The sequence below is a fragment of the Neopsephotus bourkii genome, unplaced genomic scaffold (assembly GCF_033783945.1).
Source record: "Neopsephotus bourkii isolate Nb327-2 ecotype Australia unplaced genomic scaffold, CSIRO-AGI_Nbou_v1 NB_1727, whole genome shotgun sequence".
NCBI lineage: Eukaryota > Metazoa > Chordata > Aves > Psittaciformes > Psittacidae > Neopsephotus > Neopsephotus bourkii.
In genome coordinates, this window is record NW_026902201.1 from 54,047 (window position 1) to 70,866 (window position 16,820).

The 16,820-nt window shown below is 36.0% G+C and overlaps 1 protein-coding gene across 1 annotated transcript; it reads left to right on the forward strand.

The window, feature by feature from the left end:
* Positions 1–937: 937 nt before the first annotated feature.
* On the forward strand, positions 938–14,307 carry ANXA1 (annexin A1). The gene is made up of 12 exons (XM_061376664.1): positions 938–1,094; positions 3,218–3,311; positions 4,146–4,240; positions 5,801–5,914; positions 6,501–6,591; positions 7,626–7,705; positions 8,675–8,731; positions 10,028–10,121; positions 10,731–10,826; positions 11,904–11,962; positions 12,525–12,647; positions 13,997–14,307. The coding sequence occupies exons 1-12, from the start codon at positions 1,029–1,031 to the stop codon at positions 14,054–14,056; spliced, it is 1,029 nt and encodes a 342-aa protein (XP_061232648.1). The 5' UTR covers positions 938–1,028; the 3' UTR covers positions 14,057–14,307.
* Positions 14,308–16,820: the final 2,513 nt, after the last annotated feature.

A 16,820-nucleotide genomic window follows, 5' to 3' on the forward strand; every position in this document is an offset into this window, starting at 1 on the left:
TTGTTTCATAAGACTGCAAATAGCATCTTGTCTGTTCACACTAGATTCAAAGACACTGTAGTGTACCCAGCAGCATTTTCTTTAGTTTATTATTTATATGTATTCTTTAAACACAAGCTTTCTGTAGTGTTTGCTCTGGAAGTGTGCTAGGGAAAAAACTGTATTTTGAGCAGACCAAAAGTACTGTATTTGATAAAACATGAATTTATTTTTTCTGTTCCCTCTCTATGTCTACTAGCAAACAAAATATTCCTAACACCAAAGTTGCTATGAAGCAATTTATTAATTCATATTTGAATGTTCAATATCAAATCACATCACCTTTAGTCTTTTTTCCCCATTCTGCATGGTATCTCATGGGAAAGCTGGACTGATTTTCATTTTGAATGTTTAAAATCAAAAATTACCCTTTTCCCTTCTAAAATGGGTAATACTCTATTCTTTTGTAGAAATCAGAGGAAATATGTGAGAAATAAGGAATAGTGCAGGTGAAATTATCTAATTTTACTTGTATTCCTTAGGAAGTGGCTGGTCAAAGAAATTACATGAGAGGGAATACCTTTTGTCTTAACACACAAAAGCTCCAACCACAGTAAATGATCAGACAAGAATACTTGTTCACCACTGAACAGAATCAAACATTCAGTAAGCTAAATGAGCATAGCTGGTGCTATAACTAATAGGGAAAGTCAGACTTCAATTTGTTTCTGGGAACTTTATTTTGTAAGTCAATGCTAATCCTTAGATATTGCCTAATCAAAACTTCTGCAAGTAATTAAGGCTGTAGGGGTGAGCAAACAGTTGTGGAGTATTGCATCACCTGGCAAACATAAAATTACCTCCTTCAAGTAGCACAGGCCAATTGCTACTTGGGAAACTAACCTCTGCATATCATAGTCGAAGAGAAAGGATTTTGAGAGTAGGAGACCTTGAGTGACACTGGTACTGAAAATGGTGAAAGATGGTTTGTAACTTGATGGAAAATTGGGTTTTTACTTGGTGCATCTTTTCACAGAAACTCTGTCAACATGGCTATGGTATCAGAATTTCTGAAACAAGCATGGTTCATGGAAAACCAGGAGCAGGAATGTATTGTAAGTATTATCACCTTCTGAGAGCATCATGCTTATTTTTAAGTATTTTCAGAACTGATTTAAAGCCTTAGGCCACCAAATGTCTTTAATATAGTTAAAGGAAGGAAGAACAATGGCAAAAGTCCAGCAGATTAAAGAAGAATCCAGTTTTATTCCATCATATAGTCTAATGGAACCTAATAACATAGTAAGTCTGCTATCAGAAGAAAAATTACTCTTATAGGCACCCATCAGTCCAGTTATCAATTCCTAGGCAGAACTAGTTACTGTAGTGAAATTGTAATTTCCAGTGATCAATCACTGATTCACTCAAGTCTCCTCTTTAAAGTAGTAATCTGATGCATGGGTGTGTGAATGTGTATGAACATGTTCAGGAGATGTACATGAGAAAATCAGGAACTCAGGCTGAGATACGGGAAGCCATGAGTTGGAGCCCAGGAATGTAAAGAAGGAACTGAAGTCACTAGTGTAAGTCCTAGCTTTTGAGTGTATATGTCATGCTTATGGTGCAAAGAGTCACCGTATGTAATAAAACATCTCAGATGGTCAGTAGTAATATTGATTAGAAGGGAGGTTTGTGGTGAGAAATCAAGAGTTAGAGTACTAGGGTGATGAGGAGTGTCTTATAATAATGAAGTTAAGATACTGAAATGACCGTCAAGAAAGGTAAAGCAGTACACTGTGAAGTCCCACAAGGTCCAGAAAGAAGGAAATTGAACATAGAGGGAAATATCACTAATTTTGTAATTTTGACTCCACAGCATTTTGTGCACAAACCTTTGGCTCCATTTTCCTATCCTCCTTGCACACCCAAGGTTCTGAATCATTCTGGTTATGGTGGTTAGATTTTTTTTTTTTTTTATTGCCACTAATTTGTCATGGAAACCAGTATACAAAGACTAACCTGGTGTGCCTGGGAAACAGACAGCTAAGTAGTCTTATTTCTCTGTTGGCTGAAAGTACGCAAGACATTGCTTTAGTTTACAGTTTCTCTGCTCTCTTACTCCCTGTGTGGGGTGTTGAATATTTAGTTATCAGACATCAGAAATGTACAAAATTCAGTACAGAATGCTGTAGGCAAAACATGCATCATAAGCCACTTCTCTTGTGCTATTTAACTTTAGACACAAAAGATTTAGGAAAAAAAACCCAACAACATTGTGAGTTGTTGAAGCAGGAAAAAAGTGATTCTGAAAATGCTTAGAATCTACTGTGGCTTTTTGGCTTTTTTTGTTTGTTTGTTTGTTTTTGTTGTTGGTTTTTGTTTTTTAATGAAAAATCTCAGTATGTATCATTCCAATGGCAATTTTCTATAAATAATATTTGATACAAGAAACTTGGAGTATCTTATAGCCTCTGTAAAAGAAGTAGGCATGGGTTAGATCATGCTGTTGGGTCATAGGCCAGTAGAGTAACATGATTTGTCTTGTTGCTGACTTATGGCAACCCATGCAACATGGTGCGTAGTTGAATTCATCATCCTTAGGCATTCCCAAAGCCCTCTAGACATTCATTAAGGAGTCAACTCCCTAGACTCCATCTAGGAGTGGATTTACCAAAGGCAGACAGTAGATAATGCCTGTGAAGAAAGTTTGGCTTACATCTCAAGTTTCAAGGAAGTTAGGTAACAGTCCCTACTTCCTTATAGGATTAAGTTTGAACTTTGCTCCAAGTTCTTGAATGCAAAAAGTGCTTGTAGCCTTAGATATGAGTTAGCTGAGAAATGACTTAATGTGATGAACAGTTTGTTTAAAATGAGCACAAAAATTAGTAGCACTTTACTGGCCATGCATGTAGTATTTAATTGTGGGTTTAAAGCATTTAAAACTGGATATAATTGCTGAAAGTGACAGTTAAGAAGTATTTTACTGTGGAATCTGACTTTGAGAAATAGGTCTGCAGGTACCTTTCTGTTTAATAAAATAAGTGTGAAAGGAATAGACCTAATGCATATATATTACTGAGACTGTTTACTTCTTTGTATGTTCTTTGACAGCCATAATGGGCAATCCCAAATATGTGGTTTATGTAGGCATGCAAAACTGCTTCTTTGGAATGAGCAGTTACAATTTTTCCATTTTCTTTTTTTTTTTTTTTTTTCTTTTTTTCCCTCCTCTCTGCAGAAAAGTTCAAAAGGTGGCCCTGGAGTACAGACATACCCTAACTTTGATCCATCAGCTGATGTTCTTGCTTTGGACAGAGCTATTACTGTAAAGGGTAAGAGGACCAAATATTTAAGCTGCTACGTTAGGGCTCTTCTTAGGAAATCTTGAAAATAGCATAACACTGTAAAAAAAAAAAAAAAAAAAATGAAAAAAGTGTGAGGTAGTGGCAAGAAGGAGGGGTACCTCTGCTTTTAAAAGCCTGGACATACATTAAATTATGCTGCTTAGTGAAGAATCCCAACCATTTGATACCCTAATGTTGTATTATATTCAGACCTTAATGTTGTATTATATTCAGACCTTAACACAGCTACTTGAATATGCTGAAGGAAGGACTGTAAACATTAAATTCTAGGCAATAAAAAATACTGTAATGTACCATACCAATAGTTTTAAATTTGATTTCCATAAAATCCCTGCAAATGACAGGGGTAATGTAGTATATGCTTATATTGTGCTTCTCTCTTTTTATGAAATTCCTATTTGGCAATTTGCCTGTACTTTGAAATATTTTTCAGTTTGACTTACTGAGATTAAATTCTCATGCTGCCTAATTATACTTATTTATTTATTTATTTATTTGTTTGTTTATTGTTACTCTGTAGTGTGAGTTCTGCACTCAGAACACTTAAAGACTCTCTATATGAATTGTAGAAACAGTTTTTCTGTGTTCTCTGGGAATCTATTTATTTCTTCACTACTTCACTAAGTCAGTAGATGATTACAGTTTTTCCTTTGGTTAAACTTCCTTGTGTCAAGAAATCAAACTATGACATAACATAAATAATAATAAAAAAAATAAGAGTATTGTTTGGCTAAACGATGCACTACAGACTGCTATAGTATTTCAAATATATTAAACATTTTGCTGTTGGTTGACTCACAGGTGTGGATGAAGCCACCATCATTGACATTTTGACAAAAAGAACAAATGCTCAGCGTCAGCAGATCAAAGCTGCCTACCAGCAGGCTAAGGGAAAGGTAAAGTATATTCAAGTCAAACTTAAATTTATATAATCAAAGAGAATGATAATACCCTGTAACTATACTGCCAATGCTGAGCTTTTGAATACAGTGACCACTATTTTTAAATAAAAGGAAAAAATTTGAATTCTGACTTTCCAGTTTTTTGAATGCTCTAGAGGTCTTTTAAATCGCTAAATCACTGGGAATGCAAACTTCAGTAACACCTGGGATGCAGTCTGCTGAGAGAAAGGGAGGGATGAAGAAAGGGACTTGAAGACATCTCTCTGAATATTTCAGTGCAGATATAATACTAAACAAGATACGAAAGTTGTAGGACTGTAAAACCGTTCCACAAGTATAGTAATACTGGTATGGGAGTAGGTGTAGAGGGGCAGTACCTCTGAGTGGTAACACTGCTAGTCACGGGAATTGAGATGCTTGGAAATTACCACATGATTCTGAAAAAAGTTTTAATTCTCTTAATTTTCTCTATAACAATTTTTATCCAGTTGAACCTGAAACTTTAGATTGAAGTTACAGTTGCACAGTTGGTATATCAGAGATACTGAGCATTTCCTCCTTGGAAAGTAATTCTTTTGAGTGTAACTTTTAAAATTATAATTCCTAATTAATATTTGAAAAGTAAAATTAGAATTTTCTAATAAAATTAAAAAATACTCTAATATCTCATTTAGCCTAGATTCCCTGTTTCAGTTCAGGAAACCTGACTTGGGTTTTTCACAGCCCTCTTCTCTGCTCAAAGGAAACTCCAGCCTTGCAATTATATCTTTTAAAGAACTAAATTAAAATATAACTTCAAAGATACGGTGAGACTAATGCTGTTAGATTATTAGATATGCTAGTTCCTGGGACACCGTCAAAAACAGAACAGGACTAGGGACATAGTGCTTGCTCCTGAAATGATCTCATTGATTTAGGTACCCAGACAAAGCAGGTTGACCTTCTCACACTTACAACCACAATCTGGAAACATACTGGTAGAGAACAGGGCTGTAAATTTTAATGTAACAAAACACACTATTTAGCATTTCTAGAGATGAGGCAGAACAAATATTTTTTATTATAACTTTAATTTAGGTCAAATTACATTATACCTGAAATCATAACTTTAGGACTTGCAGTTTTGTGTAGAGAAAGATTACACTATGTCCACAGAGTTTCCAGTGCAGATTCTGTATCCTTCATGCAATAAATGGATGAATTAAAATGGTGTCCATATAAGCAACCCAGTCATACTCATAAGAGCAATATACATTCACTTAAAAAAGCAAGCAGTGTATTTCGAATGCTGCTTCTGATATTGTAAGAGTAAATATGGCTGAATTGCAATGTGTGAAAGCACTCCTTAATGCATACTGAAAAAACCTGACACTTCAATTAACATAAATGTTACAAATTTAAAATTTCAATAAGGGCGTCTTAATTCTTTCTAGTAGCTAAACGACTTATGTGGACTGAGATTCATCAGAAATTAGACTGATTTCTGCAGTGTAGGTAAACAGTAGCTTTTTACCATTCACTGGCTTAGTGTATTTCTTGTTCTTCCTGTCACAGAGTCTGGAAGATGCCTTGAAAAAAGCTCTGAAAAGCCACTTGGAAGATGTTGTTGTGGCTCTGCTCAAAACTCCAGCTCAGTTTGATGCTGAAGAACTAAGAGCCTCTATGAAGGTGAAGTAAAAATGAGAAAAAACTTTTCTAAAGAGCATAAACAAATATCAGGGCCTGTAAATAACACTGAACTTGAGTTTCAAAGCTCTTATATTGTCTTCATTTTAACCCTGTTTTGTAAAATATATCTATGCCTGTAATCCCGGTTCTGAGAAGAACACTGATCAATTTCTACTGAATGTCAGAGTTAGAGGAAGTATTTTTGTAAGAAATAATTCTTTCTGCCTTCTGAAAACTGATTGCTGATGTAGTAGTAAAATTGTAATGTTTACTCGTATATTTACATAAGAGAAAACAAAATGGAACAGGGATAGTTTTCTTCATAAATTTTACGTCCTATCTTTTATGTGCACTGCTCAGCTTCTTTAGCACTTCTTTTGGGTACCAGTGATACTAAATGCGATAAAAAAATAATTCCAAAAGTGCTGAAATAACAATATTGTATGGAAGAACAATGGTCCCAATTTTCCTTTCTTGTTTCATATGGGGCCTTCAAAGGCAAGTCTGTGATTTTTTCATCTGTTCTTCTAAATTTTGAGTTCACTGTGTCAAATAACATTTTTAAAAATTTAATTACTTTTATCAGGGGCTTGGAACTGATGAAGATACCCTAATTGAAATTCTGGCCTCAAGAAATAACAGGGAGATCAGAGAAGCCAGCAGATACTACAAAGAAGGTAATTCAGAGCAAGAAAAAGTATTAAGGGCATAACTACAGACACATTACAGTCACAGCCCTACATCTCAGTATGGGAAGCTGAGATGACATTGTAGGAGGCAAGTAAAGCTTCACATGAAATAGAAACAGTTGCAGGGAAGAGAGGTCATACTGACTTTTTCTGATCTATGTGGATCCCAATACAGAAGGAGAAGTCTCATCATTAGTGCCAGAACTGCAAAAGTCTCATAGAATGGGCCATGTATTTAGATGCTTTCTAGGATGCTAGCAAAACGCAGCTGCATTTCTTCTCTTGTAACTAAGCTTTAGCTGACTTAAGGTCTCACTGGGCTTGTAAAAAATGCCTTACTGAGTTTACAACACAGATAGTGTTAGTATAGGAGCAACCAGTGAACTGAATGACAAGCATCCTTGAATAGGTAGCAAGAGTATAACATGGCATCTCTCATATATGTAGAGTTTATTGCAGTCAGTCAATGTTGTCAAATTAAATCATGTTTTTTGAGATTATCGGCTAACTTTTCCAAGAGGTTTTCACTCAAATTGTCTCATATAGAAGCCCAGATTAATAGTTTGCATTCTGAGGAAGAGTTCTGTGTTTGAGTTCAATGCTTTTAAGAGCAGTGAGTAATAAGATTGAAACACAGATGGTTCAGAAAAAGTTTAAGGTTTTTTTTTTTTTTTTTTTTTGTTTGTTTGTTTGTTTGTTTTTTTTTTTGGAATTCAGAAGCAGGAGCCTGAGACAGTGTCACCCACAAGACCTTTGAGAAGTACTTTTTCACTTTTTCAGCAGATTTTGTGTTTAGCATATCTCAGGGGTTAGAGGACATGTCACAGATAGAACCCTCCCCTTGAAGATGAAAGGGAAAGTAACAAAACTGCATTTTTAGTGGGCATATTTAAGTGGGAAATTAAGAAAAGACTGGAAAACTCATAGAATAGTTTGGGTTGGAAGGGATCTTTAAAGATAATCTAGTAAACCTAGTTGATAACTTTAAAGCAAACTATGAATACTTTTTCTATTGATTTCAGTGCTGAAGAGAGATCTGATACAAGACATTATCTCTGATACGTCTGGAGACTTTCAGAAGGCTTTGGTTGCGCTTGCCAAGGTACACTGTTCTTAAGCCTTTAGAGTGACATTATCTGTAATAAAAAAAATAATGCTGTCAGGTCTATTTCAGAGAAATACATATAATAAATGAGAATTTATATAACGTTTATCTACTTGCATTTTTTTACTTTCATATCTTAGATCATATAAAATTGTTCTTAAGCTATGATGAAGTTTTGTCTCAAATTCATTTTAAAAACCAGTGATGTTTATTATTATTTATCATTTATGCTTTTAAGACCTTTTTTTTTTTTGTGGTAACTGTCTGTAAGCACTTGAAAAAGCAACAGGCATAATGTCATACCAATTGACTAGAAATAGAAAAAGAAGAAATGCTTACAGTTAAAGAAATAAATCTTTTGTGTTGCTGTTAAGATATGTTTCTAGTAGTTAGCTAATGGGGCAGGCAGGGTGCTAACATGCAGATAAAGTATTCTATGTATTTGTGTTCAAAAGCAGATGAGTTGCCCAATAAAAAGACCCCATTAAAATGCATAAATGACTCTGCAATTGTTAAGTACATGTATATGAAGCTTGTACAAGTGTGTAGGATTGTTTTCTCATACATCTGTATGAATAGTTTTGATTTTCAGTTTTGGTTTCAAATCAACTTGAAAGGAATCTACAGAATTTTAATCGGGGAGAAAATCACAGCTTCTAAACCTGTAACTTCACATTAAGAAACAATACTTCCTGTGGATTTTAATGTAGGACTTCAGAAATAAGTTGCTGGTGGCCTTAGAAGTGTGACCTCTGAATGATTTTTCCTTTCAACTCTAAGCATTTTATGATTCTATGATTACAAATAAAACTGCTTTCTTGACAGAATGATTAATGTAACTCCACCTATTTCCAATTATTTATTAAATTATGTATGAGAACAGTAAGGCAGAACTATAAAATTATGAGCTCTGGTAAACTGAATGATTGTGAGTACCAGTTAATTTTTCTTTACTTACGTATCTAGGCTGACCGATGTGAAGATTCTTACGTGAATGATGAGCTTGCTGACAATGATGCCAGGGTAAGATCGTGCTTGGCACACTGCAGAACTTCATCTGGCTAAACTTGAGATTACAAACTCTGGCGCTCAATGCTAGCTGAATCTTGTGGTTGCAGACCTGACAGAGATTTGTATTTTATGTAGCAATCTTTGCTGAGCGGATACTATTTTACAAAGTTCACTTAAGCTTTGCTATCTGAAAGAAGTTAAATCTTACCCATAATACCTAGTTTCAGAAGCATTTCTGCAAACCCTCTTCTAGGTCATGTAAAGCATTCAGAACGACAACTGGAGAAATTAGACACAATATTCTTTCTGTTTATGACGCAGGTTTACAGGTGAGGGTGTATTCATGAATGTGCAGAACCAGTGTGGACTTGCAGTACATTAGCTATAGTTATTATTTTACAATGATTAACCTTTGAAAATTACTGGGTCAATCTCACAGCCATTTTCAGAATTATGAAATAAACCACTCATCTTTTTCTTATTTCTTCCACAATTAGACTGTCTATTTTTAAAATCTTGGTAAACTTTTGCAGGCTTTACTGAGTTTTCACATACAAAAGTTTTGATCATTGTTCCAGTTTAAATGTGGACTGGCTTTAAATTGGTTTATATATAAAAAAAATATCTAACCAAGAAAAAGCCATTGAGAAACACTGGTTTTATCCCTGCTACATTAGTTTAGTTTTGTCAGATAGAGAAGGTCAGTTAATTAATACTTTGTCTAAGTTCAAAAGCTCAATACCATTTCTCTTGGTTAAAGAGTGTTGTTAAATCTTCTTTGCTACTGTTTGGATACTTTTGGAGAGGTTTGAGAAGGTGAGGGAAATGAAGGAGACTCACTTGGTTCTTACTTTCCATTAAAAAGACAAGAAACACTTGGTGCATAAGCTGCTTCTTCACGGTTGTCCAATTTATCTCTAATATTTAGAGATAATACTGTTTGTCTGAAGAAAGCCTACCAGTCCTAGACTTCTGTGCAGACTATAAACATATAATGGTATATGAAAAATATCTTCATTGAAGAATGTAATATAACCAAGGCAGCTACATGGTGATCGTAGAATGTCTGGAAATATGTTTTTCAGCTGCACAGTGTCTTGTAGGTTTGTATGACATAAGTGAATGATGAAGTGTTACTTAACAGATCTAGAGTTTGAGGATTTTAGAGTTTTGTTGGTTATTGTCTTAAGGGCTATAGTTCATTATTGACAAGCAGTGGCCTACATTTGTCTTGTAGCTTCAAAAGTACAGTATTCCTTCTTGAATTTTGCTATACTGATGCAAACTTCACTACTTTGTTTATGACAGGCCTTGTATGAAGCAGGAGAGAAAAGGAAAGGAACAGATACTAATGTGTTTATTACTGTTCTTACTACAAGAAGCTACCCACATCTCCGAAGAGGTATGTTAGATGAAACTTTGTGCTTCACTCGAAGGGTACTTTGATTATGGCCTGCTCATGAACTCAGAGAAAATATGGTTATCAAGATGTGAATCTGTCTACTACAAAGTTCTCTGTAATTGAGCACATGATTGCTCTTGGAGTGCAATTGGCAATTTGGCTGATCTTTCCATACTAGTGATGAGCAGTATCATTTAGGTGGTTAACAAAACTGTTACCGTGAAGTCTCACATGGCTAGTGATCACAGTGCCACAGGATCAGTGTGGCAGGAGTTGAATGCTCTCCCAACAAGTCTTGCTTCTCAGCCAGTTTGCCCTGAGTAGAGAGATATCAGCTAATGTCACAGGCTTGAGTGGAGTCACTGGACCACCACCATCTCTGCCAATGGGACATAAGCCCTGTCCTATTCCTTATGTTGACTTCACCAGTCTGTGCAGTAACACTTTTCTTTACATTGTGCTGTCTGAAAAAGGGAAAAAAATGCAAAAGGTGGCTTACAGTCATCTGTGTGCACTGCTGAAAAAGTGAGGTCAGAATAAGGCAGGAAAAAATGGAGGGAGAATACCATATTTTCATTACTGTTCACTGAGTTTTCCTTTCTTATTTAGTCTTTCAAAAGTACACCAAATACAGCAAGCATGACATGAACAAAGTACTGGATTTGGAGCTGAAAGGTGATATTGAGAACTGCCTGACTGCCCTAGGTAAGTGGTTCCACAGATTGTAACCTACCATGTATACTGACCATATGAAAACCTACCTTTTACTTCTGTCCTACTTGCTCAGATAGGAAGACCATCTGGGCTTAACCTGCTTCATTAAGAAACATGCTAAATAATCCTTTAGATAAATCTAGTACAAACATAGGTATTTGAGGTTTTTAAATTTGGCTAAACCTGATGAAACACATATCCTGATATGTAGAAAAGTCTTCCAAGGAGAACAGATGTGTCATCAACATAGGAAGACCTTTACAGAAAGTTGGTATGCTAAAACCAGCTGTCAGAACAGGCACACAAATCAAGTAGTTTTAAACCTATCTTCAAAAAATAAAAAAAAAAAAAGAGAGAGAAAACCACAAAAAACCCAAACCCACTTATCTCCAAGTTTTGTTTTTCAAATAAATTTACAATACATGGTTATTAAAAATAGAACAAATTTCCTTCTGCATTTTTTTTAAAGAAAGTATTCTGATACGGTTCGTAGTGAAGGTGTATATTAACATTAACATTATGTTCCTCATGGACAGTAAGGGGAGGCAGTGATTCTCTTATATCACTCTTATCAGTGGATCAGGGATGAAATCTGGAAGCAGACACTCATCTTGTTTTCAGCTTTTGTATCACAGTCAAATGTACTTTGGATAAAATAATGAGTCCCATCAGATCCTTTTTCATGTCAGAAGTCAAGGGCAAGTGTGTAGTATCATTTGGTTCACAAAATATCAAATCATAACCTCTAGCCCTCCTGCAGAAGGTACAAATGCTTTCCCATTTTTCTTTGTGGAAACTACAACGGTTTTCTTAATTTTGTGGCAGGAAACTAGGCAGTGCAGTCTTGTCTTTACAGTACTCTTTCCTGACTGAATTGCTTTCTGAATAAACAGATGTAAGAAACTGCTACTGCTCCCATATCTTGAAGAGGGGTACAAAAACGTACATAAGAAGGTTATACTGCTAGGAACACTGAGATTGCTTTTAAATGTTTTCTTTCCAGACTTTAGCCTTTTTTTTGTTGTTACATGAGCACCAATGTGACCTTATCACATTTTTTCATTACAGTGAAGTGTGCCACAAGCAAGCCAGCTTTCTTTGCTGAAAAGCTCCACTTGGCGATGAAGGTAACCTAAAGAAAAAAAGTCACATTTGTAAACATGGGGTACTTTGTAAGCTGAAAAATAACAAGCTACCTAGAGCTCTGGAAGCCCTTTGTGTGATAAAAAAATCACTGCAGAAGGATGTTTGGTGTATGTCTTTCTCTTTGTCTGTTTTTCCTTTTAAACTTCTGAGTGTCTTTCCATAGGAGGAGCTACCTGTTTCCTGTAGTGTGTTCAGGAAGGCATTTGTCCATCCAAACATGTGTCTTTTACTCTAGACAGTGACAGAAATCTAACTGGAACTTTTCTTGTTTATGAAACCACAAAAATATTAGTGAAAATAGGAACACAATCACCGATCTGGACAAGAACCTTGTAGAATCCTAATCTTTGACAAGGCATCCATGGTCCTTTTGTCAATTTTTGAAGCTGAGCTGAGCTAGGCAGTTGGTGATGCTGAAACAGTCCAGTATGCAGGTCCAGATCTGTAATGTCTTTTTCCTTTTTTTTTTTTTCTTTTGTTTTTCCTGTTTGCTGTTTTGTTTTGGTTTGGTTTGGTTTTTTTTTTTTTTCTTTTTGCTAACAGGGTGCTGGGACACGGCACAAAGACCTCATCAGAATCATGGTTTCACGCCAAGAAGTGGATATGAATGAGATCAAAGGCTATTACAAGAGGCTGTATGGCATCTCTCTCCGCCAAGCCATTATGGTAGGTGATTTTGGAAGGCCAGTAAGGGTCTTTTAACAATTCTGCTCCTCAGTCAGCGTTTTGTCTTGAGTAGCTCATGGTAGCTGAGTAACTCATGTTCGCAATGATGCACATGCTGGTAGAATGATTTCATTTTCCGGAGTAATGTTTTTGTTATGAAAGCTATGGCAATCTGTTAGTAGTGGTACGAGTCTCAGAATATTGTCTTACAAGTAAAAGCCAAGAGCTGAATGGGGACTCCAGCATCCCCAAGTTCTTGTACTTGAGCAGACATAAGGTACACTGCCAGCAGAGTAGAGAGGGTTGCCCTATGAACTCTATAGGAGATACTTGATGCAACTCACTGTGCATTTTTGACATTTGGAGTACTCCTGAAAATACCTTGTTAAGTCAAAATTTATTTGGCCTGCTTTTAGGTCAATTAAGTAAATGAGTTAAACTAACAATAATCTGCTTATGGGGGGTAGACCACCTAATATATTTTCCAGAAAATTTAAATCAGTGAAGTACTAGAGGAAAACTAAACTTCCAAAGCAGCTTTGTAGAAGCTAGTAGAAAACACTGAAAAACAAGAGTCTTGTTTGTAGCAGAAGCATACTCCCTTCATGTATCAAAATACTTTCTTGATTTTTAGTGGTGTCTGCTACTTTTTCAGTTAGGTACCAAAGACTACTTTTATTCTTGCCTAATAAGTGTATGTGATTGGTATGTAATTACATCACTTCATAATGTTCCAAAGTGATGATTGCATCCAAAGATCTTGAAGCATAGTTTCACTGTAATAAACAATTCATGTATCTTGGCAAAGTAGATTCAAATCTGGGAAAACATGGTATGTAATAATTACACTGCATACTTAACACATATTATTTATTTTTTTCCAAGCTGAATAAGCCATCCTATGGTGAATTGTACTGTTAGCCTGTGTTGTATATAATCATAGATCCAATGTGTATAATGTTTTAATATTAATGAACATTGGACATCACTGGTCAACAAAGGCATTTTTTCTTTAGCTGGAGAAGAAAAGCTTAAGCTCCTGGGCAAACAGAAATTGTCTGTGCTTCTCTTCTTTATTTATGCCATGAGATCCTCCCAGGATATTTATTAGGCTTGTCTAACTTTGCTCCACTCTGGAAATAAATGTGTTTATTTCTTGGTCATATGAATAACTTCCATGAGGGTATTCAGCTCAAGCTCAGTCTGTGTTTAAAGTATGTGCTATCAAGTGATTAATATGTTTAGGTGAAGGACTGAAAGTACATATATATTGAATGCTTACTGAAATTCACTTAACTTGAAACCATTATCCTAACAATTGTGGGGTTTTTTTGTACTTAAATTGACAGGATGAGCTCAAAGGGGATTATGAAAACGTCATGGTGGCTTTATGTGGAAATGATAACTAAGTTTCATGTTTCTGCAACGCACTCACGTCAAGTTGCTGAAGGTCTTTTTGTTTGCCTCAGTTGCCTATATAAAATACAGGCTTTACACAGTGAGGTTTCTCTGGAATGGTACTTAATCCATATGTGTAATGTTGAAAATAGGTAAGCCGGAATGTATTTTTTCATTATCTTTATTCTGAATAGCATTAATAACTCATTGCCATTATTTGTCCAAAATAAAAAAATGCTCCCCACATTGTATTTGCTTGATTAGTAATAAAAGTATGAAGTTTTCATATATGCTAAGCAAATAAACTTTTCCAAAGAAAATTAACATGTGTGGAACTTTGTATGCTTTCCTTTGTCGCTTTTGTGCATTTAATTTCAAGTTATCTGCATTCAGTGTATGAGAGAAAATCAGTAAGTATCTTAAGAAAATAATGTAGCAGTATCAGGCAGTGTAGCTTATTCTATACTTTTCCATTTCACTACACATAGGGTTTATGTAAGCCAGATATAGGAAAAATAACTAAAGATGACTTCTTAAAAAATTCAATGATATAAAAAAATTTATGATAGCTCTTGCTCTTTTTCATTTAAATTGCAGAGTAAATAAACCTGTTAAGTTGTGTTCACAGGAAAAAAAGTTAAAAAAACCCTCCTTGTAGCCCATGTAGGACTTTTTATCTGGGTAAGTTGTGTAACATTTTATATTATCTTTAAGGTGAAAAAAATGACTATCACTGCTTCTACAATCAATAAAGGGAGTTTAATAAAGCAAAAGCTAGGGTCATACACAGAAGCAAAAAAAAAGCAAAGATTTTCTTCTCTATGTTCTATCAGCAGGTGATGCCTGGCCGCTTCCCAGAAAGGGGGCCTTCAGTATAAGTAGTGGTATTGGTTGCTCTGGAAGGCAGTGTCATAAATAAAAAATACCTACCCTCCCACATTTCTCTTGGCTTTTACTGCTGAGCAGACTTCACATGATATGGAATATCCCTTTGGTCCTGTTCAACATCTTTGTCAGCAACATGGACAGTGGGATTGAATGCTCTCTCAGCAAGTTTGCTGATGGCACCAAGCTGTGTGATTTGCTTGATACACTGAACCAAAGGGATGGTACCCAGAGGGACCTTGAAGTACTTGAGAGGTGGGCCAATGGCCAACCTCATGAAGTTTAACCAAGCCAAGTGGCAAGGTCCTACACCTGGGTAGGGCAATCCCAGGCACAGCTATATATAGGGCAGAGCAGCCCTGAGGAGGACTTAGGGGTGTTGGTTGATGAGAAATGAACATGTGCCGGCTTCAGCGTGTGCTCACAGCCCAGAAAGCCAACTGTATCCTGGGCTGCATCAACTAGAATGTAATGACCAAGTTGAAGGAGGTGATCCTGCCCCTCTACTGTGCTCTTGTGAAATCTCACCAACCTTGTGTGCAGTTCTGGTGTCCTCAACATAAAAAGGACATGGATCTGTTGGAAAAAGTCCAGAGGCCACGAGGATGATCAGGGGGCTGGAGCGCCTCCTCTATGAAGACAGGCTGGAAAAGTTAGGGCTGTTCAGCCTGGAGAAGGCTGTGTGGAGACCTCATAGCAGACTTCCAGTATCTGAAGGGGGCCTATAAGGATCCTGGAGAGTGACTCTTCATCAGGGATTGTAGTGACAGGAAAAGGGGTGATGGGTTTAAACTTAAACGAGGATTTGAGGTTAGGTATAAGGAAGAAACTCTTTACTGTGAGGATGGTGAGGCACTGGACTGGGTTGCCCAAAGAAGTTATATATGCTGCATCCCTGGCAATGCTTAAGGCCAGGTTGGACACAGCCTTGGGTAAGGTGACAGGGTTTAGTGTGAGGTGTCCCTGCCCATGGCAGGGGTGTTGGAATTAGATGATCTTAAGATCCTTTCCTAACCTAACCATTCTATGATTCTATAAATATAAAATTAAGACGGTATCTTGATTCTGTACCAGACCTCCCTATCTTCTTTTCTTGTTTAAGAAAATGCATAGAAGGGAATGATTAGTTGCAAATGTGGCTTCCTTTGGAACTTGTGATAATAATCATATATGTTTTGATTATATGCACATAAATATATATGTAAAATATGTATGCATATAAAGCATATATGCTTTGCTAACCTTTTTGACATGGGCAACAATCTACTAAGTGATGAAACTTAAATTAATGGATTTTGAAGTACTTACCGGTGTTGCTGGCCAGATCCATGGAGAAAAAAACCCAGAGCAAACCTATACTTAGTGGATGGATCATAACTAATTAACTTGATAGCAACAGATTATTATGTCTAATGATGAAACTTGTTTCAGTCATTGTGAAATTGAAAGGTGCTGTAACTATGCAAAGGGAAAGAATCTGATTTCATTAGCATAGGAAAGAGTTTGTTTTTCAAGAGCTATGTTCATCAGAGAGCAATGTCCACCAAAATGTTGAAAAGTGTTCACCCTGTGTGCACCAAAAATTCATCAAAAAAGTCAGCAGTTTTTAAAAAGTTGCTTCCAGTTAAAGCTGAAAGACTAAAGATTTATTTGATTTGGTCACTCTTTTTGACGGAGTTCAAGAGAATCTCAGCAGCCGCATGTTCTTTGAGAGAGCACAGCCTAACTATTCAATTTCAAAATGTGAGCAAATAAGCACCTTAGGTTTCATTTTAAAAAATGAGATGTTATGAATTTAAGTGTGTTATTAATATAAAAATGGTTGTTACCTGATCATGAGTTTTGCAGGACTGTGCAACAGAAGGAAATGATTACTTTATATTGCTGCAT

What these genes read in the sequence shown, in the direction of transcription:
- ANXA1 (XM_061376664.1), top strand. Translation starts at nt 1,029, where the DNA reads ATGGCTATGGTATCAGAATTTCTGAAACAAGCATGGTTCATGGAAAAC. An exon ending in CAGAGCTATTACTGTAAAGG is followed by an intron (nt 3,312 to 4,145) that starts GTAAGAGGACCA and finishes GTTGACTCACAG; the next exon opens with GTGTGGATGAAGCCACCATC. An exon ending in TTGCTGACAATGATGCCAGG is followed by an intron (nt 8,732 to 10,027) that starts GTAAGATCGTGC and finishes TGTTTATGACAG; the next exon opens with GCCTTGTATGAAGCAGGAGA.